Source organism: Leptidea sinapis, chromosome 41, assembly GCF_905404315.1.
Source record: "Leptidea sinapis chromosome 41, ilLepSina1.1, whole genome shotgun sequence".
Lineage (NCBI taxonomy): Eukaryota > Metazoa > Arthropoda > Insecta > Lepidoptera > Pieridae > Leptidea > Leptidea sinapis.
In genome coordinates, this window is record NC_066305.1 from 236,385 (window position 1) to 263,158 (window position 26,774).

The window sequence follows — 26,774 nt, forward strand, 5'->3', positions numbered from 1 at the left end:
AAATCTAAACGAGTTAAGTCCCAGGCTACGAGTTGTCTTAATAACGGTCTGCAAATAAACAGATTAAATTTTGTATTGTTGAATATATTTCCGAAGTAAAATGATTCTTAAATCATTCCATTGTTCGTTCAAAAACCATAACAAAGAAAAAATAAATGACGTCGGACGTATATCAACGTATAATATTATGTGTTGTTCACTTTCATTGTATGACCCCGAGAACAGTTAGAATATGTGAAGTGAATAAACCTAAAATATGAGAAATGAAGTCACGAGGTTAGATAATTTTATTTAAGTAAGTATTTAATGCTGCTTTAAAGAAGCGGCCAAGATCAAGACCTTGTATGCATATACGGACTTTTAAAAGTAAATTGAGCATTGATCAATTCTCAAGTAACACTTAAATAAGTTAAGCTGTGAGAACGTCGAAAAAATTAGTTTGACTGTTAACCTCTTTTTTGAGCAATGCAAGCAGACTTACACAAAGTAGCTTACAACTCGTACAACTAGCGTAATGTAGTAGCTTGTCACGTACACTAAAGTAATAAACCTGGCCTGTTTTCATCGGTTGTCTAGCAGCAAGAGGAGAGCCTCTTTCTAGGTAGAGATCTAGACGTTTAAATTATCTAAGTTTGCAGCATTGGCGTAGAAAATAACACAATACGAATAAATTAAGAATCATTCAGAAAAATTATATAAATTTTATATATACCTTCTTATTTAGATTTATATGGTTCTACCCCTGTGTACTTACGGCCGTTGCCAATATTCAGTCTATCTCTTACTTGAGATAAAAATCGTAACTATCATTGACTTTTCTGTCCCAATAAAATTATCGACGGCATCTCATCTTATCCGTATACGCTCTCTGTCAATGGGACGACGTATAGCTTACCAGCGATAGAAGTTTGTATGGAAATTGCAATTAACGCGTCTCAATATAAGGCGATAAGAATGACTTATCGGGTATATTGGGACAGTTTCAGATTATTGACAGCTAATTACTGACAGTAGAAGGTAGTAATTTATCTCTATCTGTAGATAGTATATTGGGAACGGCCTTAAGTGTTATCGAAATAATTAGAGCCGATACCGAGAGTCGAGCAATACGCTTAATTTTGATAAAAAAAATAGGAGTTCAAGAAGTTCTAGTTTAAATCCATTTAAAGATTTAAAAATGAATCCCTTTTTCTCCTGGTCACACTAGGTATACCGATTCATTCATTCTTTAATTTTTAAATGTTTGACTTTTCTTTAAATGTTTTTCAATACTTCGTAGATGGCTCTTACATTTAAAAATAAAATTAAGAAAATTGCACAGAAAACAAAACCAAAATCTTAACAACTTACCGTTATCATAAACTTTTATGTAACACGTAGTATTTAAAATTTCACTTTAAAATCAATTGAAACAATTTTAACGTGAACGACGTTTATTTGTTTATTTATTAATATTTTGTAACTAATAATAAATAAAAGTTTTCAGAAATTTTCTGACGTTTTCGACATTCTTTTTTTTTTTTGGTTTCTTCGTCCATTATTAAGCATAGACAGGCAAAGGGTTCATGCCCATACAGCCATTTTCTTTAATATACAATAATTAACTGACAAAGTCGTCTTTGCAAGATTTTTTACATGATATACAATGTAAAAATGTCATTGCTTATTATAGCTGAGTTCCATAAGCCAATTGTTACTATAATAGGATTAAATAATAATCTATACTAATATATAAAGCTGCAGTGTTTGTTTGTTTGTTTGTTTGAACGCGCTAATCTCTGGTACTACTGGTCCGATTTGAATGATTCTTTCAGTGTTGGGTAGTCCATTTATCGAGGAAGGCTATAGTATATAGGCTATGTTTTTTTTTCAAAATTAGGGATCCGTAATAAAATTGCTAATTTGTAACACAAGGTGTAAAATCGCAAACCTATTTTTGCGTGCGCTGCAAAAACTATTGACAATAGAACAAAATGATGAAAATCGCGTGAATTATACTTTATATGGCAAAACAACGTCTGCCGGGTCAGCTAGTACTAATTATGTACGTACAAAATTATAATGTGCAAATTCAAGAAGTGTAACTAAGAATAAAATATATTTTATAATCAATGAACGGGTGCTACTCGTGGTGGCTGGATGATCTTGTTACCGGTCTGTTACAGGTCTGCTTGATGTGTTTTTTTACTATTATTATTTCCTTTAAAGTTAAAGTTATTATATATTTTATTTAATGAAATGCTCACATAATGCCTCTATTTATTTACGGTATGTGTGGATTGATGCATCTACTATACTCAATAACTCTTGTGTTTATAAGTATCAATTTACTTTTTTTTATTTTTTTTACTTACTCATGTAAGCCTTTCAGCTTTTGACTTTTGAGTATTTTTGTTGCGTCACTTTGCATATATTGTAATTGAAATGATTTGTAAAACAACTAAAATGTAAATCTTGACTTAAAAGAGTGGCAATGAGTTTCTTGCTACTTCTTCTCATTAGCTCAACCCTTTACGAAGTAGCGGTAAATTCAATAAGAAACAATATTTATATATATATTTTTTTTGACATTCATAAGTGTCATTTTTGTGACCTACATGAATAAAGTGTTTTTGAATTTGAATAAAAGATTTTATTAATAAATAGCTGATACCCCGCGACGTCGTTCGCGTCCGTGTTTTTACACCTTGGGTTACATTACTGGACTTTTAGTAGGGATCCCTAATTTTTTGAAAATGAAATATAGCCTATATAACACTTGGGGATAATGTAGCTTAACAGTGAAAGAATTATTCAAATCGGTTCAGTAGTTGCGGAGCCTATTCAATGCAAAGAAACAAACAAACAATCAAATCTTTCCTCTTTATAATATTAGTATAGATAACATTATCATATTAACACATTGTAAATACCAACAGTGGACCAACGCCTTTGATGTTTTGAATCACGCCGCCTCCGTCCAGACACACGTTATTTTGTTAATGTTGTCACATTTTTTTTTATTTGTACTTTGTTCCTTATTTCTATTTGTTGGTAGAATTTGTGTAGGGTACTACGAAAATAAAATATACATATTAAGTTAATTTAATTTATTAGAAGAAACAAATATTTACAAAAATTCACAATTTCTCAAATCTAGTGATGTCATGGATATAGTTATACGAATATGTATTAATAAAAATAATTTACCAGTTTCGCTTACGGTTACGGATTTGAAATTATTTCGGATTATACGATTGTTGCCGATAGTTTATAGAAGATAGGAATTTTTAGAAAATATGAATTGAGGACGTATTGAAAATATAGATTAAGGACGTATTTTGCTCATATCTCACAGGATAATATTTAGTTACACAAAATTTTCATGTTCTAACTGTTAATATTCAAGTTATCCAATCAACCAACAATTTGAAGATTATATTTGTTGTCAAACTAGAATACGTTTACAAGAATAGTTTCTTGGATACATCCAACATGTTTAGCGCGATTTAAAATACAACTAGCGTCATTTAACGGTGATAATTTTTTAAATTCTTTGTCTGACTGTTTGTCCGAGGTATTATCCGGAAGGCTGAATCAATCTTTGACGGGACTTGCAGGTGGTTTAAGAAGGAAGATAGGCTAATAATAAAAGGGGTGAAATAGGGGGTGATAATATGTATGGCTACTTTTTTGACAGGAGCAGCGCTAGATGAAGTAAGTAGGATTTATATAGTTCTTATACATGTAACAACCCATATTTGAAGAGAAGACAATGAATTAGCCGCGGGATTAGCTAGTTACGCATAAGGCAGATCAATATCAGTAGGTCACATAAGGAACTAATTCTTCCGAAAACCTATTGATTATTGATTTTATTGAAAAAGTCACACCCGCCATCTTGGATCTCAAAATAGATGTCATATTCTTAATTGAGAGTCCCGAAAACCTCGTAAATAATTTAAATTCCTGTCTGTTAGTTAGCTGTGTAGTACTTAGGTGGGAATACATTGTTAAAAGAGCTGACTACGGAAGTCGCACAGATACGGCTTCGACCATAATCCGGCAGATTGCATTACGCGTGTGGTTAGAACTTGTATACATGCAAAAAGAAATATTTTTGGGTTTACATGTTTCTAAAGTAAAAAACAGCACCCATACAGGATCACATCGCTGCCCAACTATCTGTCTATCGATATGGTTTTATCCTGAACGTTCTACAAATTAATATACGAGGGAAGCGATAGCTTGTCCTTGCGTCAAGCTCGTGAACCGGCGCTGCTTGTAATGCCTGGTCGGTTCTGTCTTTTAGGATGTTTGTGTTTGTCTTAAATCTTTAGTTATAAGTTTAAATATATAATTGCTCGCATTTTCTTATTTACTCTTCATCATTTGAAATGATATCTATATTTTTTTATGGAAAAGGAGGACAAACGAGCGGATTTTTTTGGAGGTACCTACGCATGTCGTATCGTCCCGGAAACACCGCACAAGGAAGTTCATTCCACAGCTTTGTAGTACGCGGAAGAAAGCTCCTTGAAAACCGCACTGTGGAGGACCGCCACACATCTAGATGGTGGTGATGATATCCTAACTTGTGGCGTGTCGTGCGCAGGTGGAATTCGGCGGCAGGAATCAGGTGAAACAGCTCTTCGGAACACTCCCTTTGATAAATGCAGTAGAGGACCCACAATGAAATGATGTCTCTACGCAACATATTCAAGATTTTTATCTAGCAAGCGATGCCGTCAATATATAATATCAGATTATTATGGCAACCAAGATGTCAGTGTACTACAGGGTTTTGTATTCAAAATAGTTTTAACTTGTTAAGTTGCAGCCATATTGTAGCGAAAAGGTGAAGTATTGCGTAGTCGCGACACGTCGTGTGCCGCAAATTATCATTACGTATACTATCGTTCTATGTTTTATAGCTTATTCTTCTTCTTTCGTGACACGTATAAGTATTCTCGTAGTTTTTTTTTAATTGGCATTGCATACAATATGCATTTACTCGAATCCATCAATCCACTTTAATAAATTTATAATAATTTCACTTAAATTACATTTATACTTACTCTAACAGCATTGTATGAGTGAAACAGGCGTTCTATGATGTATTTGATTCAAATGCTGGTACTACACATGACCATGACCTGAATAACCTTCTGTGTCAGCTATGTGCTTGTGAGCTAAATTAATTAATCATTCATTATCTATTCCATACAACATACCAACATCATTAGCCCTAAGAAATTATAAAATACCATGGGCACACCTAGGGACTTGGCGATAGGATTTTCACAAATTTTCAGCTAATTCTAGCTGACCCGACAAACGTTGTTCATAATAAACAAAATACTGTTTTTTATAGATTTGTTAATAATATATCATAACATCAAGAATTATTTCGTAAAATATGCTCCCTGTTGTTTTAGTAAAATTGTGTCAAACCGTGCGTCAATAAATTCTCTCCTAGAAAATACGGCAGTGCAATGTTTGCTAGGTCAGCTAGCTTAATATAAAGTTATTAAAGTTTTAAGAAACAACTATTTTTATAAGGACTTCGTGCTCCCATGGCGACTATAAGCTAGTATATTATTATATATGTTGTTATTGTATACTAGGATTGCCCCGCAGTCGCTCGCGGTACGGTGTATATTTGAGCGAAGCGGGGTAAACTAAGTCTGTGTACAAAAACAAAACAAAATTAATCAAATAAGACTTGATCAATCGGCTCAAGTTTTGAATAAATATAAATAGCGCGTGCTAATTTAGAATAATTTGTAAATCATGTTTGTTTTTAATTATAATAATTGAATCAAGTCGGAATTCAAAATTATGTCTCGACAATGTTAATATATGAGTTCAAATTTTTTTTTAAATCGGTCCAGAAATGGCCGAGAAACAATTTAACACGGAAATCAATTGGAGTCACCCGGTGGGAGCTCCGCTCAGCTTCGCTCAATAAATTACTCTGGTAAATATTACTCAGTCTGGTCGCTCTCCCTTTGTCAACTCGAGCCGACTCGATGCGACATGGGTACCATAAATATGTGTGCAGCCTGTATCTATACAGGCTGTATCTTAAGGCTCATGCACACACGTCAATCTCGTCTTCGCGACGTACCACATGACGTTTATTCGTAGTTGGAACTCAGTCCTATGGCAAATTTCCGTAGTCTTTACATTTTTTGTCGAGTTTTGGGAATATGGTAGAAAACTTTCCGCCGAAACCAGTTAAATTCTGAAAGTGTTCTATCAGAAAAAAAGTATGAGAACCTTTGGTTTACTCAGTTATTGCTCGGTGATTACCAATGCTCTTTTTTTATGAAAATAAGGGACGAGACGAGCAGGACGTTCAGCTGTTGGTAATTAATACGCCCTACCCATTACAATGCAGTGCCGCTCAGGATTATTAAAAAACCCAAAAATTCTGAGCGGCACTACAATTGCGCTTGTCACCTTGAGACATAAGATGTTAAGTCTCATTTGCCCAGTAATTTCACTAGCTACGGCGCCCTTCTGACCGAAACACAGTAATGTTTATATACTACTGCTTCACGGCAGAAATAGGCGCCGTTGGGGTACCCATAATCTAGCCGGCTGCCTTAGGTACCTACTGAGCGTTCTATAAAACCTTCTGTTCGGGGCTAACATCAAATAAGTTGAAGTAAAATATAATTCATCAAAAATCCACCGTTACATTCAAAGTAGGTCTGACCTCGTTCATTTAATCTTCAAGGAAATCGTGTGATTTCTAATTTTCGTCATTATTCTTTGGATTAAGATTGAATGTTACTTACACAAATTAGAATTAACCTAGAAATAATTTAACCGTTTGTTTAAATACAACGAGTTCCTTCTTCAAGTGGAATGGTAAGGTAGTGCCCACAGGCACCTTCAAATTCAAATTTTTATTCAAAATAGATTTAAAAACTACCACCCATTCGAAATATTAGACCTGAGAAGAAGAAGCGCAAGAAATTCAGCGGGGTTTTATTTCGTATAATCGCTAATATTTCGTTACAATATGATGAATATTATGTAGTATTATATAATAAAATTTATAATCAAATATCCTGAGGGCGTTCGCTCTATTCCCAGTCTGCATTCGTATCATTTAGAAAAATAATAATGTAATAGTAATCTTTGCCACACAAACGTCTTTTTAACACTCCTTTAGAATTTCGTAACACATATTTTGTTTTGTACATTTTCTGGGATCATCTTGTAAAGGCCTATACATCGTCCCAAAAAACCCAAAAGCCGAGGAGTAGGCATGACAAAATTATGTATGTTTCTCGTGTTAGCATTATGATTGTCGCAGTTTGTAGTATATTCGTCAATGTGCTTAGGCGAAGGGTAAGCAGAAAACATGCAAACAAGGCATTTTTAGACAAGTTTATTAGTGAAATTACACCATTTGGAGCTATGAACACTATTTTATCATATAGCACATACCCTTAAGTCTTATTTGTAGGTTTCTAATGTTTGCTGTTGGTTATAAGGTAACACTCCAGAGCTATTTTGAACTACCACTTTTCGTTGCAGTTAAACAAGTTTTTTCTCGGCATGACGCATTTGTTTAGTACTATTCTCAGAAAAGGTATTTATAAAGCTTGTACTTTTTTTTGTGTAGGTACATTTATTCAGATTAGTAATCAATAATGAGAATTGTAAGCATATTAACTGTTTGCGCCTATTAAAATATTACGATTTCCACGGAAGAATTTTGAAAATGATGGCTTTGTTACATAGATAGGCGGGCCGGCAGCCGTGAACTTATATCGCTCAAGGTCGCTAGCATTTAGTGTCGCCTTAACATAAAGAACACTATCAAGAATATATTGAGATGAAACAGTAAAAATGTTTATTTCTTTAAATTTTCCATTAGTGATTCTCACACTTAAAAGGATGACATGTTATTGCTGGATAGAGGGCGCTGATGTCAGTGATCTTTATCTTTTGAACCATAAGTCGAATTGATATTATGAAAATATATTGTATGTATGTTAATTTCAACTAATATGGTTATACCATGGACAAATAAAAGAAAAAGGACTCCGCGCCGTGATATTAACAAGTGAAGCACCGTTATGCTAGTGTTGTGCGGTTACGGGGGATACTAGTTAAACAATTTTTTTTCCCTTAAATAATCATATATGGCCACAAATACTTATAAAGTATCGTTTTTACACTTTTTCACAACGCATGATGGCAAATTTTAAAATATTTTATTGAGACGCAAACTTGCTTATCAATAAATGATGATGACAATTATCCTCATAATGGCCGCCTATCGGCCTGTAGTAGTGTAAGTGTGTGCGTGGGGCTATGTATTTAAATGTTAATGGGCTTGTTTTGGTGCTACACTTTTATGTAAGGTGACACGGAGTCCTTATTTTCTTACAAGTCCGTGGGTTATACTAGTAAATGTGGGCAAAGTCGCGGGTTATATCTAGTAAATTAATAAATACTAAAGTTTCGAGCAAAAATTGCGCCAAGTTTTACAATATGGTGTATTTTATAACCAGCGCCAGTTTAAGATGCTTTACGAAAGATTTGGCTTGTAAGTAATAATGACTTCCGCCATTCGTTGTTAGCACTACAAAATTTACATTTCTGTTTACAACTACTTATACTATACAGCGTGGTAAACTGGCGACACTAAAAAAGATGCTTAACATTGATCACAACAAAAATAATTTCAATCACCCTTATAATATACGCACACAAGTAGGTGTCAGTGCCTACGCTAAGGCGCGTCTACTATATTACTTACAGGGTGTTCCGAAATTATATTATGGAAAATTTATTTATTTACGTGAATGATGTATTTTTTTATTACAGTTAGAGAGCTCGACCCTATCTTTATTTACTTTACTTTGGCTATGTAATTATAAAATACTTTCGTAAAAATTGGTTTTACATAAATAAAAAAGAAAATATAGAAATAAATAAAATGCACGTACACTTTTCCAAAGGACCGGCAACGCTCGTGTGACTCCTCTGGTGTTGCAAGAGAATGTGGGCGGCGGTGATCACTTAACATCAGGTGACCCGTACGCTCGTTTGTCCTCAAAAAAAAAGTAATAAAAATAAAAAAATATCTTTTTTAGTTTTTTGTACATATACAGTACAATAAGAATACACTGTCAAAATTTTTACTTATTTTTTCGGACAGACAGCAAAATACTAGTTTTTTAATAATTTAATAGTTTTTTTTTTTATATTCTTTCAAAATTGCAAAGCTTATAACTTTTTCTCTTAACCAACCCTATAATCAGACCCAATGGGCATTGAACCCGTTGTAATATGTTGTTATGACAAGAATTACCATTTTTTTATGAAAATAAGGAATGAGACGAGCATGACGTGATGGTAATTGATACGCCCTGTCTGTTACAATGCAGTGTCGCTCAGGATTCTTGAAAAACCCAAATTTTCTGAGCGGCACTACAATTGCGCTCGTCACTTTGAGACATACGATGTTAAGTCTCATTTGCCCAGTAATTTCACTAGCACGGCGCCCTTCAGACCGAAACACAATAATGCTTACACATTACTACTTCACAGCAGAAATAGGCGCCGGCCGTTGTGGTACCCATAATCTAGCCGGCATCCTGTGCAAAGGAGCCCCCCACTGGTGCTTGCAATTGCGTCGAAATTTCGCAAATAAAAATCCAGTTGTGTCTTGCAAAACCAGAGGAATCACAAGACGGTTAGCAGTCACGGTCACGTGCTTTCTTTTTAAAGTTTACTGACATGGAAAAATTGTGGAACGAACTTCATTCCACAGTGATAGTGGAACGAAGTTCGTTCCATAGTTTAGTGTTCCTAGATTACCACGCTGAAATCCTGTGCGAAGCAGCCTGGCAGTAGTCTACTTCCGCTTAGCGGTTTATGACGTAGTTACTTCCCACAACTACATGTTTATGTACGGAATGTGTTATTAGAACATTCCAGAGTTCCTAGATAACAAATCTACGGTATAAATAACAAGATATAGAAATGCGGGCTGCTGTCACTTAAATTATTGTTTTTAGTTTTATTCCGCTTCAAATCGACTATCGTAAGGGATTTTTATGTTCTACAAGCGCGTTGAATACTTTATTTTGAATAAATAAATAAATTGAATCGCATTAGGACTTAATTATTAAGGAATGATTAATTAAGTGCAGTTGTGATGATAAATATATGTTTTATTATAGTTTGCGTATCTCAAAATCGACTAGTGATTTGACGTTAAACTATGAATAGATCCAGCGTGATAATGTGTAACTTGAATGTTGTCTCAATCTCTTGCAAAATTAGAATTAAAATTACTATGCTTCATAAAAAGGCATAAAAGACATTTATTTTCTCAAAATTGATTCCTTTAGAATTCTTTTTGATGTAATTTCTAATATACTAGAAACTACTACCGCTTCGGAAACATTAGGCGCTCTGAGAGAGAAGGAGCGGCGCAAGAAACTCTCCCAGCATTCTTTTTTTGCGCTCTTTATAATAAAAATATACAATATTGTACTTGCACTGTTATTGCTATAAAATAATCATAATCTAGTCCCAGGCTGTCCGATAACTTAGATATTCAGCTGTGGAGTAATAGGATTTACGACAGAGGGCTTTTTTTTATAAAACATTTAAATTTATTTATAGATAATGCCTGAACAGTGGCTGGGACTTTATAATAAAAGTGTATACATTTAACCTTAAAGCTATTATGTATCTTATGAAGCCTACTAGAATTTTACAATAAGATCCCAGAGAATGTACAAAACAACTGTGTTACGAAATTTAAAAGAATTGTTAAAAAAACGTTTGTGTGGGAAAGGTTACCTACTATAGCATAAGCGATTTTCTTAATAACACCACGGACTGGGAACAAAGCGAACACCCTCAGGCTCGTTAATTATAAATATTTATTGTACGATATCACATTGTAATCCATATTTTTATATTAAAAAAAAGCCCGCTGAGTTTCTTGCGCCCATTCTTCTCAGGTCTGAGGCAGTCTTTTTTGAATGGGTGGTAGTTTTTGACGTTCAATAAGTGATTTTGAATCCTATTTTGAATAAAAATATTTGAGTTTGAATTGAAATTTGAATTCAGTAACCAAAAGTCCGTATATATGTACATACCGACAAAGCGACAAAAATTCTATCAATTTCTATCACTTTTTTGGATTTGGTAGGTATTGTTTTATATAAGGCACAGCAAATATTCATTTAAATAATATTTAATGTACAGTTATATATTATTGGCGGATTTTGGGCGCGTAAAACCAATATGTATGCTATCGGCGCTCTCCAAACCGAGATGTGTTCGGTGAACCAGGTCTTGAGTATTAACATAATAAACACGGGCATTAATTTTAGCAGTGGGATTGAATCTACAACCCACGTGTTTATATTATAAGACAATTAATGGGTGCGTCAATTCAAAGTTGAACCGTTGACTCCCACCACGGTTCCCCCCCGTTCAGCCTCTCCCACCACGTGTGTGCCGACTGCCGGCTTTCGAATTTAGGGTCAGCGCACACCAAGAGCAGAGCATTTACTGAGATTATTGAAAAAAATATCTTACGATTATTATCATACCTCGCAAAATTAAATAGACGCCCAAAGATGCTCGACCATGCGCGAGCATTTTGCAGTTCGGTCTGCGCTGACGCTTATGTGTACGTCTATTCGATCTATTGAAATAGCTTAAACACATGATCGGAAATGTTTCGAACGAAATATCAGACACGGTCCGGTACCGGACCATATTCGATGGTATTCCGCATTATCCATCGTACAAAATTACTATTATTATCTGATTTTATGTGTTTTGGACGGTCCGGACGGTAATGGTAATAATTTTGTGCAAGGAACCATGCCACATACCCTCGAATATGGTCCGCTACCGGACCGCGTCCAATGGTTCGGTACCAAATCCGATCATTTGTTTATAGCTTCAGGCGAAGAGTATGCAGAAAACACGCAAACATGGTGTTTTTAGACAAGTTTTGTGGTGAAAGTATAGCATTACAAGCTATGAACACTACTTAATCCTGTTACACATATCCTTAAGTCTTATTTGTAGGTTGCTAATGCTTGCTGTTGGTTATAACCAACTACCGAGCCTGTTTGAACTACCACTTTTCTTAAACTTTTTGAATAACGAGGATTGTAAGTATATAAACTGTTTTCCACCCAAGAATTTTGAAAATATTGGCTTTGTTGAATAGATGGCGGGCCGGCAGCCGAACCCATATCGCTCAAGGTCGCTGGCATTTAGTGTCGCCTTAAGATTGGCAACGCTCTTAATGTGTTTCCTCTGGTGTTAGTAGGGATTATTATCCCCACATCATCACCACCACCTGTCATCATGGGACTCGTATGTAATATACCCGTTTGTCTTCCTCTTACCTAAAAAAATCCCCTTTTCAGCCGACTTATATCAGCGCCGCATCGAAATGTATTGAATATTCATTCAAGGGCACATTGAATGCGGCCGTTTTAAATTATTCGTATACCGTGTATAAAAATCAATAACTTCTATGACAGCTGAATGAACGTTTTTGTGTTTTTAACGTAAAAAGACATAATTTAATGATTTTTTTTATGGAAGAGCAGGACAAACGAGCGTACAGGTCACCCGGTGTTAAGTGATCACCACCTCTTCTCTTCTCTTGCAACAGCAAAGGAATCACTGGAGCGTTGCCGGCGGTCTTTTTTGGAGGTACCCATGCCGTATCGCCCTGGAAACACCGCAAGTGCAACTGCCCCAAGTTAAGCATACCCGTGTTATGGGTTACAAGACAATGATATCTTTAAAACAATATACTTACTTAAACATACATAAATTAATTTAAACATCCATGACTCGGAAACCAACATCCATATTCATCATATAAATGCTTGCACCTACCGGCATTCGAACCCAGGACCTCTATCTTTGTAGGTGGAGAAGTTCCTTGAAAACCGCACTGCCGAGGAACGCCAGACATCCAGATGGTGGGGCTGATCAAGCGCGTTGAGCAGTTTATTTTGTGAGCTGTGAATGACACTGGGCTGCCACGCTGGGCAATGTAACGCTGGTTTGGGTTGATTTGGCACGAGTCGACTGGGAGCGTTATCAATCAGAATAAAATTAACTAGAGTAATTTCTGCACGATTGCTACTTCAATGAGTATTTGTTATTGGGTTTCTGCGAAATAATCTTGAAAAATAGTGTTGTGTGACTGACTGATATATGATACCACTGTGAGACTAGAATTTCTGTAACTATATTACATATATATACTTATACGGAACTCTGGAACCGGAAACAGGAAACAGTACAAGTGTGTCGCTGTGTTCCTGATGGGTATGGTGGCACTACTGGGCGAGATCAAATCTCAGTTTCAACCACAGAACATCTGTTTAAACTAAAGAGATTTTCCCTGTTCTGTGGTTTCAACGACAGCACTGCACATTACAAATTACAATATGATACGGTACATACAGTATTATATATAAATATATCAAAGTACTTACTACAATTGGGTCCGTATTCCAGACCATTCCTCAATATGTAATGCATTATCTGTTGTCACCATGGTAATATATTCCAATCTAATGAGAAACCTTCTGGAATAGATACGGTCCATAGTTCTACTTCTTTTACGGCCCTTTTAATAATATATCATATAACCTATTTAGTTTAGAACATCATCTTCACTCAACAACTTCAACAAACAACAACTTCATTCAAAAGTTTCTTTTTCCTTACTTTGTATCTATCAATAACATTTTCAGTGGCCTACAAATTAAACTGTCAGAAGCATGTACACATACATTACATGTAAAATAATAAGCTTACCAGAACTAAAATAAAACGTGATATAAGAATTAAGAATACGACAGCAACCTAAATTATAATTTCACGCGTATTTAAACATTCAATTTGACGTCTCCCGCAGACATCATACTCATCAACAGTAATAATAATATCATCAAATAGCACCCAAATTCATCCATTTCCCGCTGGTTAAATCTGATTCAATTATATTTGTCATTTTCATTTATTCGCGGTTAAAAGACACGCGGCGCTGCCACTTGCCAGTACGGCTACTACGGCAACAGCAGTTGTCATTCCGTGATCCGTCAGTCGACTTGGGTCGTTCGTTACGTTTATACGTGGCTTCATCGCTCCCGTTCAGTTGCATTAAAGTTGTTGTGAGACGTGACCTACAAGCGACGACGATTATAATCGCATTTCTACCGTGAACTATCATGATCGTCCAGAACCGTGGAAACTCAGCTTTCTATCTTCCAACGGTACTACCAGAGCCGTTACTTTGACGTGTTTACATCCTCAATGGAAGATGCTGAGAAAAGTACTTGAATTACGAACAGAAACAAACGTTTCAAGTTGTAAAAATACATTTGCGTTAGTGAAGTGATTAATGAAGATGTGCTCGTGCAGCAAATTTTATGACTTTTGGAAAAATACATGCGGGGCAGGTGAGAAAGTTAATAATATCTGACTTTTAACGATAGTTTTTATGTTAAATTGTTGTGTGACTTCATAAATATCCGCTGACCGCTTGTTGAAACTGGTTGAAGATACAAATAGCCTGATAGCCTCACTAGTTGCCATACACAGACGAAAAAGGTATCCAATTTACATTACATTATTACGAATATCTACCTAGACTACCAGTTGAAAATGAGCATGAGCTAAGGACATCGTAACCTTATTAATAAAAGATAGTATCGTATTATTGTATTGGCATCTTGAGTTCAAATTTGACGCCGATTTTATAGAGCTCTGTTAAAAAAAACATGGGAAACTGGGTAAGGTTGCTGCTTTTACCAAAGAATATATAATATTAATATTGCACAAGTACTTTTACCAGAGATTGTAAATTGTAATTCCGCGTTCAATCCTTCAGGGTCGCCAACATCAGAAGTGGAAACTATATTACTATATCCGCCTCGTGTTTCGTGATTCATAATTTATTTCTAATCAATAAAAAAAATCTGTTGTTTCTTATACAAAATATCTTTCTAAAAACCTAAATTATTGTTTATTTGGATTGTTATATAGTAATTAGGAAGTATCTATTCATGTTTGAAAAAAAGCCTTTGGAAAACAATACTATGTTTTATCTTTGTCGTTACTTTTCTCACAAAGATTTGCACTAAGTTTTGAAACCAAACATTGTGTTTAAATCATAATAGGTATAAGCGAATTAGTAAATTACCTAGTAGGTAACTGTAAGGGCGGTTTTCAGTGATTTAATCGATTTTTGTCATGATGACAGTTATTCAGTACTTATCTAGAGTATAATATTTTTAATTACAGTAACAGATTGTTATTTGCGAAAATATTTCTGATTAGGTACTTATTTGAAACTTTATTACAATTATGGAATATTTTTTATTTATATCATATATCACAATTATACCTTACCGTATGTTCCTTTTTATCGCCCTAATCATGCTAGGCTTATTTCAAACTACCGTCAATAATTGAAAACGTGGTTTCTTAAATTTGATTTGCGTAAAATTAATTGCGTCTAGTAATTTGAGGCCGTGAAGCTATCGCAACTTAATTAAAACCAGAAGCTAATTATCAAATCACTGTTAATTATTGACGAAATCTTTCAGTATATATACATGACATTTAAGACTGTATAATATTTACTTTATTGAATGTTTTTGAATAATACCAGGCATTGGTATGCAAAATATCTTGTCGGTACAACTTGTTATCATTTTATATTATGGTAAACTTAGTACATTAAGGCGAAGGGTTAGCAGAAAACACGGAAACAAGGTGTTTTTAGACAAGTTTTATGGTGAAAAAGTAGCATTTGGAGCTATGAACACTACTTAATCCTGTTACACATATCCTTAAGTATTATTTGTAGGTTGCTAATGTTTGCTGTTGGTTATAGTTAACACTCCACAGCCTTTTTGAACCACTTATCTTTGCAGTTAAACAAGGTTTTTTGGCATGGCATGACGCATTTTTTTAGTACTAATCTCAGAAAAGTTATTCTTATTGCTCGTACTTTTTTTGTGTAGGTGCATTCATTCAAATTAGTAATGAATAACGAGGATTTTAAGCATAAAAACTGTTAGAACTTGTTAAAATGTTACGTTTTCCACGCAAGAATTTTGAAAAAATTAGCTTTGTTACATAGATGGCGGGCCGGCAGCCGTGAGCTCATATCGCTCAAGGTCGCTGGCATTTAGTGTCGCCTTAAAGGCTGAAAACGGCGGAAAATGTACGTTATAATTTAAATGTAATTTAATATTTTGTAAAAACCGTGTTTTCTTTGTTAAAACATTCTATATCTCCTACTTTTCTACGGATCGTTTTGTAATTTTTTACACAACATTGTATTTATATAGGAGCATCTTTTAATTGATCTATAATATACAGACAAACCTTATTCTAGCTTGGTTGGGTTTTTTATTTCTTCGTGAAAAGTTTATTTTTGGCATTTATCAAAATGGTATATAGAGATAGTTTGACTGCATTTTTTATGTTTGTTACGTACTATCTCCCCGGTTTTTTTTTTTCAAATATATTGTAGTATCTATTCAGTTTATAATAATATTAATAATAATTAATACACTTAGGCTAAGTCTAACCTCGAACTTCATTTACTTTACCTACACCCAATGATATTTTAATACTATAATATCATTGCCTACACCTCGATTGCAAGGACGCGATCATAAAGGTCTCAATAATTAATCGATTTCTGACATTTGGTTATGGATTAGTATTGGAAAGTTAAACTTTGATTCAAGTACCGAAAAGGTATGTTTGTACGAAAATAAAGAAGGTATGAATTAATTGAATTATTAATAAAAATTTGTACGAATGTGAAAAGGTATCTATGAATTTAATGAATTATTAAAAAAAAATACAAATGTTACGAAGGTATGAATAAATTCAATTATTAATAAAAAATATTTGAATATCGAAATATATATATATATATCTTACTTACTTTACGAGAAATGACAATGCTTAATCAAACTCATATAACAAATTCTAATTTGCGAAAAACGCGACATGAATTTCTTAGCCGGGTCCACACCGGATGATCTCGCACGACAAAAGTAGAGCGCGCTTCTTTTAAAATGTGAATTGCTGTAAGCCATAGAAATCTAATTAAGGAGGTAATAGAAATGTATCAAGTGATGATAATACCTTGCGACATGACTGTCGTCTGTATATACGTACACACATTACATTGCTCGGTACGATTGCAACGCTCCGGATATTGCAGGGATTTTTGCAGCAATGGTTTACAAAATGACGGCAACAGGAATAAAGTAAAGATCTATTTGTGAAATTGTTTGCCATATATTTAATTTTAAATAATAAGCAGCTGTTTAAAAATATGGACTATATTTTTTTATTGGTATAGTTGTAGGTTGTGGATGGGTTTCTGCAGTTAGATATATATAAGATACACCATATTTACTCGTAGTTCCACGACGACTAATACTAACCCCCTTATTCATAATATTCTGCTAACTTAAAGCATTGCTAATTCTCACTCTGTCTTCTTCTATTGACCTAAGTCAGAATTAGAAAAAACACTCCTTAGCGGCTGTTTAAAGTTAGCAGACCATTATGAATAAGGGTATAAATCACTACGCACTTGCAGCTATCACTTTTAGTACCTTCTAATTTAGATTGCTATGTATAGAACCGATACAGCACCTACACTAAACGCCACACACTTAATTGATATGTGACGATTTGCGTGTTAATCTAGGAACAATAAACTATGGAACGAACTTCGTTCCACTATCACTGTGGAATGAAGTTCGTTTTCCATGTCAGTAAATTTAAAAAAAAAACACGTAACCTTAGCCTGCTACCCGTCTTGTGATTCCTCTGGTTTTGAAAGACACAATTGGATTTTATTTGCGATATTGCGACGCAATTGTAAGCACCAGTGGGGAGGCTTCTTTGCACAGGATGCCGGCTAGATTATGGGTGGGGTACCACAACGGCGCCTATTTCTACCATGAAGCAGTAATGTGTAAATATTACTGTGTTTCGGTCTGAAGGGCGCCGTAGCTAGTGAAATTACTGGGCAAATGAGACTTAACATCTTATGTCTCAAGGTGACGAGCGCAATTGTAGTGCCGCTCAGAATTTTTGGGCTTTTCAAGAATCCTGAGCGGCACCGCATTGTAATGAACAAGGCATATCAATTACCATCAACTGAACGTCCTGCTCGTCCCTTATTTTCATTAAAAAAAAGCACCATGATGACGGGCGAATAACAAATGGCGCTTGCGATAAGTGTTGTTTTAAAAGTTATTTCGTTCCTCATAATATATGCATAATATTATCAGTCGAGCCATGTACCTCCTAGCTAGTGTAATATAATCAAAACCGTCTAGAAGCCACACCGCTTCTGGTATAAACAAGTCAATTATCACTAATCTATTTTCAACGACCTTCTCGATATTGGTTGATGGCTGATAGTAGATACTGTTATTCAAATATTGTATTTTTTAATTTACCTATCTAATATCTAATTGTAGTAAGTATCTCTATACATATTGTATGTATAGTATAAGTAACTTTTATTTTTTTATAAATAGTGTTTCTAAAAAATAAATAAATATTATAGTTATGACATATTACGTGAGATGGTTGTTGTACTTTTTACATTCTTTTTATTAGCTTCAACTGTATGTATGTTTGTTTGTAACCGACACATTTGGGCGCGATTTTGACCCACTTTAAACGGCTAGCTTTCGACTTCGTAGATTTATCGAGGACCGATGACAATACATTATTGATAAAATTATTCCATTTTTCAATTTGCAAAATAAGATTTTTGTTAATTTATATAATTTTCATCTATCGTCTATGAGGCAGAAATTGATGTTAATTTTAAATTTCAACCATTATCTTGTACCGACTTATTTAATATTATGCAATTTTATTATACCAAAAAGAATGTTTAATTCAACAATGCAAATAATAGTTTAAAAAGTGTAAAAAAGCACGTTTTTATAAATAAACCAAACTAATAATAAAGGAAATATTTTCAAATTTTTAGTTCGGTTTTCTATAAAAAGTGTGTATTTTAGTGTCTTTTCATCTACTATTTATTATTATTTAGAAACATTTAACTAAAAAATAATAAATTTTCAGTTTAACAGTAAACGTTCGGTTAACATTACTCCAAATAACGTAATTTTTGTTTCCAAAAATGCAGAAAAGAAAATTACATCGGGTTGTTGTCTTTATTTTTTGTCAGGAATGATTATTAATTAATAATTATTTTAACCTTTTAATAAAACACGTCCACCCTCATCACTTGCCCTCGTTGTATGAGCAAGGTCACTGGCATGTATTAACGCCTTAAATTACATGCCACAGTTGCGTTGAATGAAAAAAACTGAATGCTAGTTTATTCTCGATCTCTTCGACGAAGCGACGACCCGCTCGTCCTCGCGTCTCTCCCGCCATTGTCGGCACGTACTAGTGAACATACAACATTTACAATGTAAGTAACTCTATTGGAAATATTTGAACCTGAATAGATTTTGATCCCGACCATATAGAGACCCAAACTCAACGATTTTAAGGCCTTTTCTCATCAATACCATTCCTACGATATATCAACAATTTCATTTAAACCATGTCTTACCCTTGTAAAGTGAATTCAAATTCAAATATTCAAATTCAAATATTTTTATTCAAAATAGGATGTGACATCACTTATTGAAAGTCAAAAGACTACCATCCATTCCAAAATGAATGCCTCAGGCCTGAGAAGAATGGGCCCAACAAACTCAGCGGGCTTTTTTTTCATCAAAAATATGTTTAACAATTAAAGTAACATTTACAAAGTAACAAAGTAACATTGTATAATTAAACATATTATTCAATAGCCTGGGGGCGGTCGCTCCATTCACAATCTGTGGTATCATTAAGAAAGTCATTTATGTTTATAGTACTCGTAGCCACCACACAAACGATTTTTAACAATTCTTTTTAATAACGTAATACTTTTGTTTTGAACATTTTCTGGGATCCTGTTGTAAAAGCGTATGAGCGCAAAAAAAAGAATGCTGGGAGAGTTTCTTGCGCCGTTTCTTCTCTCTCAGAGCACCATTTGTTTCCGAAGCGGTAGTAGTATCTAGTAGTATAAGAAATGACATCAAAAAGAATTCTAAAGGAATCAATTTTGAGAAAATAAATGCCTTTATATGCCTTTTTATACATCGCTCCACAAAAGACTTGCTAACTCGACTTAGCCTAGTAGGCATTATAAGCTTATGTCTGTTCCTGGTGTAAACATTATGGTTATGACAGTTTCTCGCAAATTCACTTATGTGCCTATGAACATACATTACATTATCAAGAATATATTGAGAAGCAACAGTCAAGATGTTAATCGTTTTAACTTTCGTTCTGAACACATTGTTATCAATTAAACATTTCTAATTTCTATTACCCAAAAATGCATATAATTATAATATTATTTCAGATGATTTCTTTATACACAAGTAGATTTGCAAAATTTAAAAGTATTTATTGTTGCACCTTCAAATTCTTTTGACAGTTCGAGTGACAGGTAGACTATTCTTTTTACTCATGGCCTTCTTTGTTTTCGCGTTTAAAAACAAACATGACACGTTAAGTATCTCAGACAAACAAAACAATACCTACGTTATCGCTGCGAATACAAGACCTGCGATTCATTTACGCATACAATCACAATATCATGTTTTATTCATATTGCTGGTTTATAGTGCTGTTTTCTTCAGTATTGCGCGCTAAATAACAATTATGTTGTTACAAACTAACAATAATAACAATATTGACACACAATGAGCGTGAATATTTATTTATTTACAAAAAACATGTGGCCATAGTAATGTTATACTGTTAGTCCAACCTAACCAGATCAGAAGGCCTACCATGAAATTTTAAGTAGCGATGCGATTCCGATGCAGTTCAGCTTAGGTAACTAAACTGAATCGCTAAAATTCGCACCATGAAGTGCCTTTTACTGAATGGCGTTTGGATCGCTTATGAAGAATGAACGAAATAAATTTGTCTGTGGTCCGCGGTGTGAGAAAGAGATGACGCTCTAAACTCGTTGCATAAGTTTGTCTCTCTTACTCGAACCATATGCGTTTCCTTTCAAAACCTAAAATGATATTTTTTAGGGGTTTTTTTGCGTATAAAATACTAAAAATACATTTTAAAATTGCGCTTTATAGCGTCAAATTATAAACCGTTAAGCCCTTTTTTGTACTTATTAAATAATAGTAATATAATTAAATATAGTTCTTTGAATTACAAATTAAATGTTTGCTTAGGTGTTTTCGTAAAAATAACGAGTTGTGAACGCACCTCCATTGATGTTTGATTTGACAGGAGCACAGAGTACATTTTTTTTAATTCGTTCTTGCGAACAAGCTATAGCCCGGGCCCTTACTGCCTCGTCTTTAGTATTTTCATTTTCGGTATTTACTTTTCTGTATGTTTTCATTATTCTTTAAAAGTTATTAACAACACGATTCACTTTCGTCTTAGGAAGTGAACTTTGACACAATATAAGCTATCCAGTTTAGGTTGAAATATTACCTCATGGTACAACCTCAATTTCTTGATTTGACGTCAACCTACAATGGATAGTTCTAATGACGTCGTGGTACGAAATAGCAAAGCAGTTCATTTTAGGTTGTCAATTGAATCGCAAATAATAGTTCATGGTAGGCTCGCAGGTGTTTTAGTTTTAAATCATATTATGATATTTTCAATCCGTAAATTCCAAACAATACACCATTAACCATATAGGCCCTGGCTGGAACTTGCGCTGATGTTTGAAATGGTAAATAACCGTCGAAGAACGAAGTTGTCTTGCACTGCTCAAGATTGAATTAAGGCCTTTATTGTTTTTAAAGTGATAACTTCTTATGGGAGTGTAAGCCGCTTCGTAACGTAACGCGTTACGGCACCAATCTGTCTGGCTTCCCTTTCTCTCACACATAAGGCAGCGGTGGGTAGTCTCCTGCTCTCTTACTGTAAACAATTGTAACTTTTATAGGATTAAATAATTTCTATAATAACTAATAATGTACATATTCTACTAATGTCCTTATTCAAGAATTGTAAGAAAGAATAAAATATATTTCATAACATTGGATTTCGATAAAATAAGTACACTCGAAAACATCCGGCAGTCAAAAATACTTACTTGTTGACGTTTGATTAAACGAATGGGGAAAATTCTTGAAATAGTCGTCATAAAAAGTCATTAGATAATCCTCTATGTAATTGTTTTACAGACAGATACTTGAGCAATGATATAAAACACATATAGAACTGATGTAGTGTTGAATTTGCACTCACCAATGATACACACAAACAAAAGCAAATAGATTATGGAATATAGGTATTGTTCTAGAAATAAAACTTAAGTACAATTTTTTGTTATCAGTGACGTGTTACGCTATGTGTTATATGGTTACGCTCTGAAAAATAACGATTAAGTACAATGTTAGTTAATATAATGCAGTTGTTAGTCTCAGATCATTAATTATACATCTAGATTGAGAAAAATTGAGTTTAGAACTAGCCTCTATTTTGAGCAAGGCACGCATACTAAAGCAAATTTTTATTGTTTTTTTTAGAAGCAAAAGACTCTGTCTAGACGTATAAATTATCTATGTTGTTAGTGTACTGAAGCACCTTCAGTTTTTCTTTTAAAAAGCCGATTTTAAGCCAAAACTTAGATTAATTATTTTCGAGAAGAAGAACTGCTTTAATTTAGCAGATTTTCAATTTAATTAAATCTATTTGTATGCGAAAATGTTGTGCGTTGTGCATAAACCTCTAAACTGCATATGAAGTCCTGGTACATGTTGCTAGGATGACACATAATTTCAACCGCTATGAAAGACATTACTACCACAGCTACCATATTTATGTTCTCCTGATGTCTTTGTAGGAATACGTCATGCGCATGACGTCAGAATATTAAGGTATATTCGCATCATACATAAGACAATCTCTTCTTCAACTATGATCGCCTGGTACAAAAACACTGTATAAATCTTTCTATCTCATTTCCTTCCATGTTAAATCTTATGAATTTATGTGCCTGTCTCTTTTTACTGTCTCGCTTTTTCGTTTCATTGACTTTCAAATCACAACGATGCTAAAGAAGAATTCACTCCAAAAATTATTAAACTTAGAGAATATTTAATGACTTATTTGCACAATTAATGTTTTTTAGATATTCAGTTAAATAAATAGTTTTTATTATTATCAATTGAGGTGTTGTGTAAATAGAGATACGGGATTAAATATTTATTAAGTATACTGATTAAGGCCACTTCACACTAAGGAGATTTAACAACTTACTTCATTGAGTATACAGTATAAAATCTATATTACTGTGCGTCGAATCGTAAACATTCATCATATTTTTTTTCCTAGCACACCTAAATAAGTACTATAACCTCGAAAATATTACCGTGACTCGGCGATTATGGGCTTCATATCAACTGTTATAAAGGGCATCGTAGGATACGCTTATCACTTAGAATTTTCGGGATTTCTACTACCGTGCTTGATTCCTGGGTAATCTGTGAGCAGTGGCAAACAATGCACATAAAAATACATAAAATTAAAAACACATTAATTACACATAAGCCAATGAATAATCTAATTTAAAAAAATCTAGGAACCAATATAATATTAACTCACATAAAAACTATAATCATTAATCACCGTATTATAAACGGGATAAAACTATAGCCCATATACACATTACTGTACCCACAAAAGTCAGCTATCACCATGTCCCACTTACTACTACCTTTTTTCTTTTTTGTTGTTATTAAAATAATCGAAGAGACGAGCAGGACTTTCGGCTGATGGTAATTGATACGCCCTGTCCATTACAATGCAGTGCCGCTCAGGAATCTTGAAAACCCCAAAAATTCTGAGCGGCACTACAATTGCACTCGTCAACTTGACACATAAGATGTTAAGTCTCATTTGCCCAGTAATTTCACTAGCTACGGCGCCCTTCAGACCGAATCACAGTAATGCTTATACATTACTGCTTCACGGCAGAAATTGGTGCCGTTGTGGTACCCATAATCTAGCTGGCATCCAGTGCAAAGGAGCCTCCCACTGGTAATAATGATATTGTCACACTTTTACACAATGAGCGTGAATATTTATTTATTTACAATAAACATGTGGCCGTAGTAATGTTATACTGCCAGTCCAACCTAACCAGATCAGAAGGTATACCATGAAATTTTAAGAAGCGATGCGATTCCGATGCAGTTCAGCTTAGGTAACTAAACGGAATCCCTAAAATTCATACCATGAAGTGTCTTTTACTGAATGGCGTTGAGATCGCTTATGAAGAATGAACGAAATAAATTTGTCTGATTTTGACATGACTGATTAGAACTTCAAGCAGTAATGTGTTTGAAGTCTAATCAGTCATGTCAAAATCTTCGTGCCTGCTGTTCAGAAACACCTGAGTTTAATGGCTATGGGTCCCAACCAGTACGTATATAGTTCAGTAAATGGAAAGATTTTTTGTTATGTTGACAGACATGTACAAAAAAATGTCAGTTTTTTGTAACTAGTATTTGAGCGTACTTTATTAGTGTCAAGGTTTATAGAGTAATCCACATTAAATAGAGTCGAATAACTTTAGAGTACGGTTGGCAACCCTACCCATACATTTATGACGCGTTATTAAGTCGACCGAGCTCTGTCGACGAGACGGATAGCGAGCCAAGACATTCGCGCATAGCGCGGCGGTCATGGTCATTCGTATACAAAGATGGAATCTGTTTTCCGATCATGAGTTTTGGTCTCGTATAAGTACGTAACGGCATGCATTGAAAACAGGTTAAAGAGACAAATACGTGGCTGTTGTTATCCCTTTCACCCCAATACCATAAACAGGAAAGCTAGTGCGGAGAGGCGAACAACTTACGTAGCTAGTAAACAATATTCAATGCGATAATATTAATATAAAACAAGTGTAACTAATTAAATTTGACCTTCAGATGTTGTATTGTTTATTGCTAAAATGCGTGAAAACGTTGCGTAAAGGCCTATTCTGGTATTTTTTCTTTCAATCTGATATTGATATTTTACTCAAACGATCGAATAATGAAACAAAACTATTCATTCCTACTGTACTACATTAAAAACTTTTTAAATAGTTTCAAGGTATTGGTTCAAACATTCAGTGTATGATTATGTTTAAATTTCATTGTATTTTGATCAAGATAAAAACGTATATGTCACATTTTAAACAAGCGCACGGACCTGCGCAATATCGATGGCTGATATCGCGCATGCGCGGTGGACAGCGCCCAAGCGCATTTCCCGCTCTATTTTTAACTTTTTTCTGCATCTAAATAAATATATTTTTTATTTATTTCGTGATCATAGAAAATGTATTGTATGCCACTGCTATTAATCACGAACTAGTAAAAAAAGAAGGACTCCGCGCCGTGATATTAGCAAGTGAAGCACCTTTATGCTAGTGTGTGTGCGATTACGGGTTATAGGTACCAGATACACAATTTTTTTTCCCTTAAATAATCATAATATATCCACAAATACTTTTATAATATTGTTTTTACACGTTTTCACAACGCACGACGGCATTTTTAAAATATGTTATTGTGACGCAAACTGATCTGTCACAGACGATGGCAAATCTCATAATGGCGGCCGATCGGCTTGTATTAGTGTAAGTGTATGCATGGGGCTATGTATTTACACGTTTACCGGCTTGTTTTGGTGCCTCACTGTTATGTAAGGTGACACGGAGTCCTTATTTTACTCGTCCGTGCTATTAATTAGACATTATAACACTCGTGATGTATAATAATTGTGATAAGTGTAATTGTGCACAACAACACACACAAGTAAGTACCCACAGTTGTTGCAGGAGAACTCATTACTAATTGTCAGTGGCTGTAACTATTAATCGTGTTTCGGTTCATACCTATAACCCTATAAGCAATACCACGAGTACTTACCTAAAGAGAACATTCTACGTCTATAACATAGTCCATAAACTCCGGCTTAAGGCGCATAATTATGAGCGGCGACCATCTTTGAATTCAAAAATGATGACAGAATCGTTCTCTGCACCCTCGAGAACCTCGGACACGATATCCATAATGTTGAAATCATAATTTTGCGCGTAATATAACATTTATATCGATAAAAAAGATTTACTTCAAAAATGCATAAAAAATATTATCACAGTAATTCCGTGCTCTAGCACAACTGTAAGTTTTAAAAAATATTACGCGGTCCTTCTGGGTCGGCGGTTGTTGACCCGCATCGTTCGGTTCGTTCTCAGCTATGCCCGACGCCCGTGTCCATGCGTACCTATCGATTCTAACGTTCGCGCAATTTTTACCTAAAGTGTTGGGAAAACCTCGCCTTAAATATCAATAATAAAATCGTAATAATGTAATCGTTGTTATGTTATTTCCTCATTTCATTTATATTTCGTCATTAACCATTTATAATTCTTACTATACTATACTTTTTATTTTAAAAATGCCACGACAGCCGATTTTATTATAACTGTTATAAACTTAACAGTTATTAGTAGTATAACGAATAACTGGCGTTGTTCTATACAACGATTTAAATTATATCGCGGCAGTCATCAATTTGATAAGGTTCTAACAAATGTCACATTGAAAAATACAAACACGCGTGTAGTTTTTGCTGTTGTCTATTCATTC

At 34.3% G+C, this 26,774-nt stretch overlaps 1 protein-coding gene across 6 annotated transcripts in view; it reads left to right on the top strand.

Moving 5' to 3' along the window:
• Positions 1 to 26,774, top strand: part of LOC126976512 (uncharacterized) — a 176,551-nt gene that overhangs the window by 79,307 nt on the left and 70,470 nt on the right. The window contains exon 1 of one of the 6 annotated variants that reach the window (XM_050824881.1): positions 14,089 to 14,474. The exons of the other annotated variants lie outside the window; for them this stretch is intronic. Coding sequence (XP_050680838.1) covers positions 14,417 to 14,474 — 58 coding nt within the window. The 5' untranslated portion in view covers positions 14,089 to 14,416. Of the gene's footprint in view, positions 1 to 14,088; positions 14,475 to 26,774 lie in introns of those variants that run through there. 6 annotated transcript variants of the gene reach the window in all.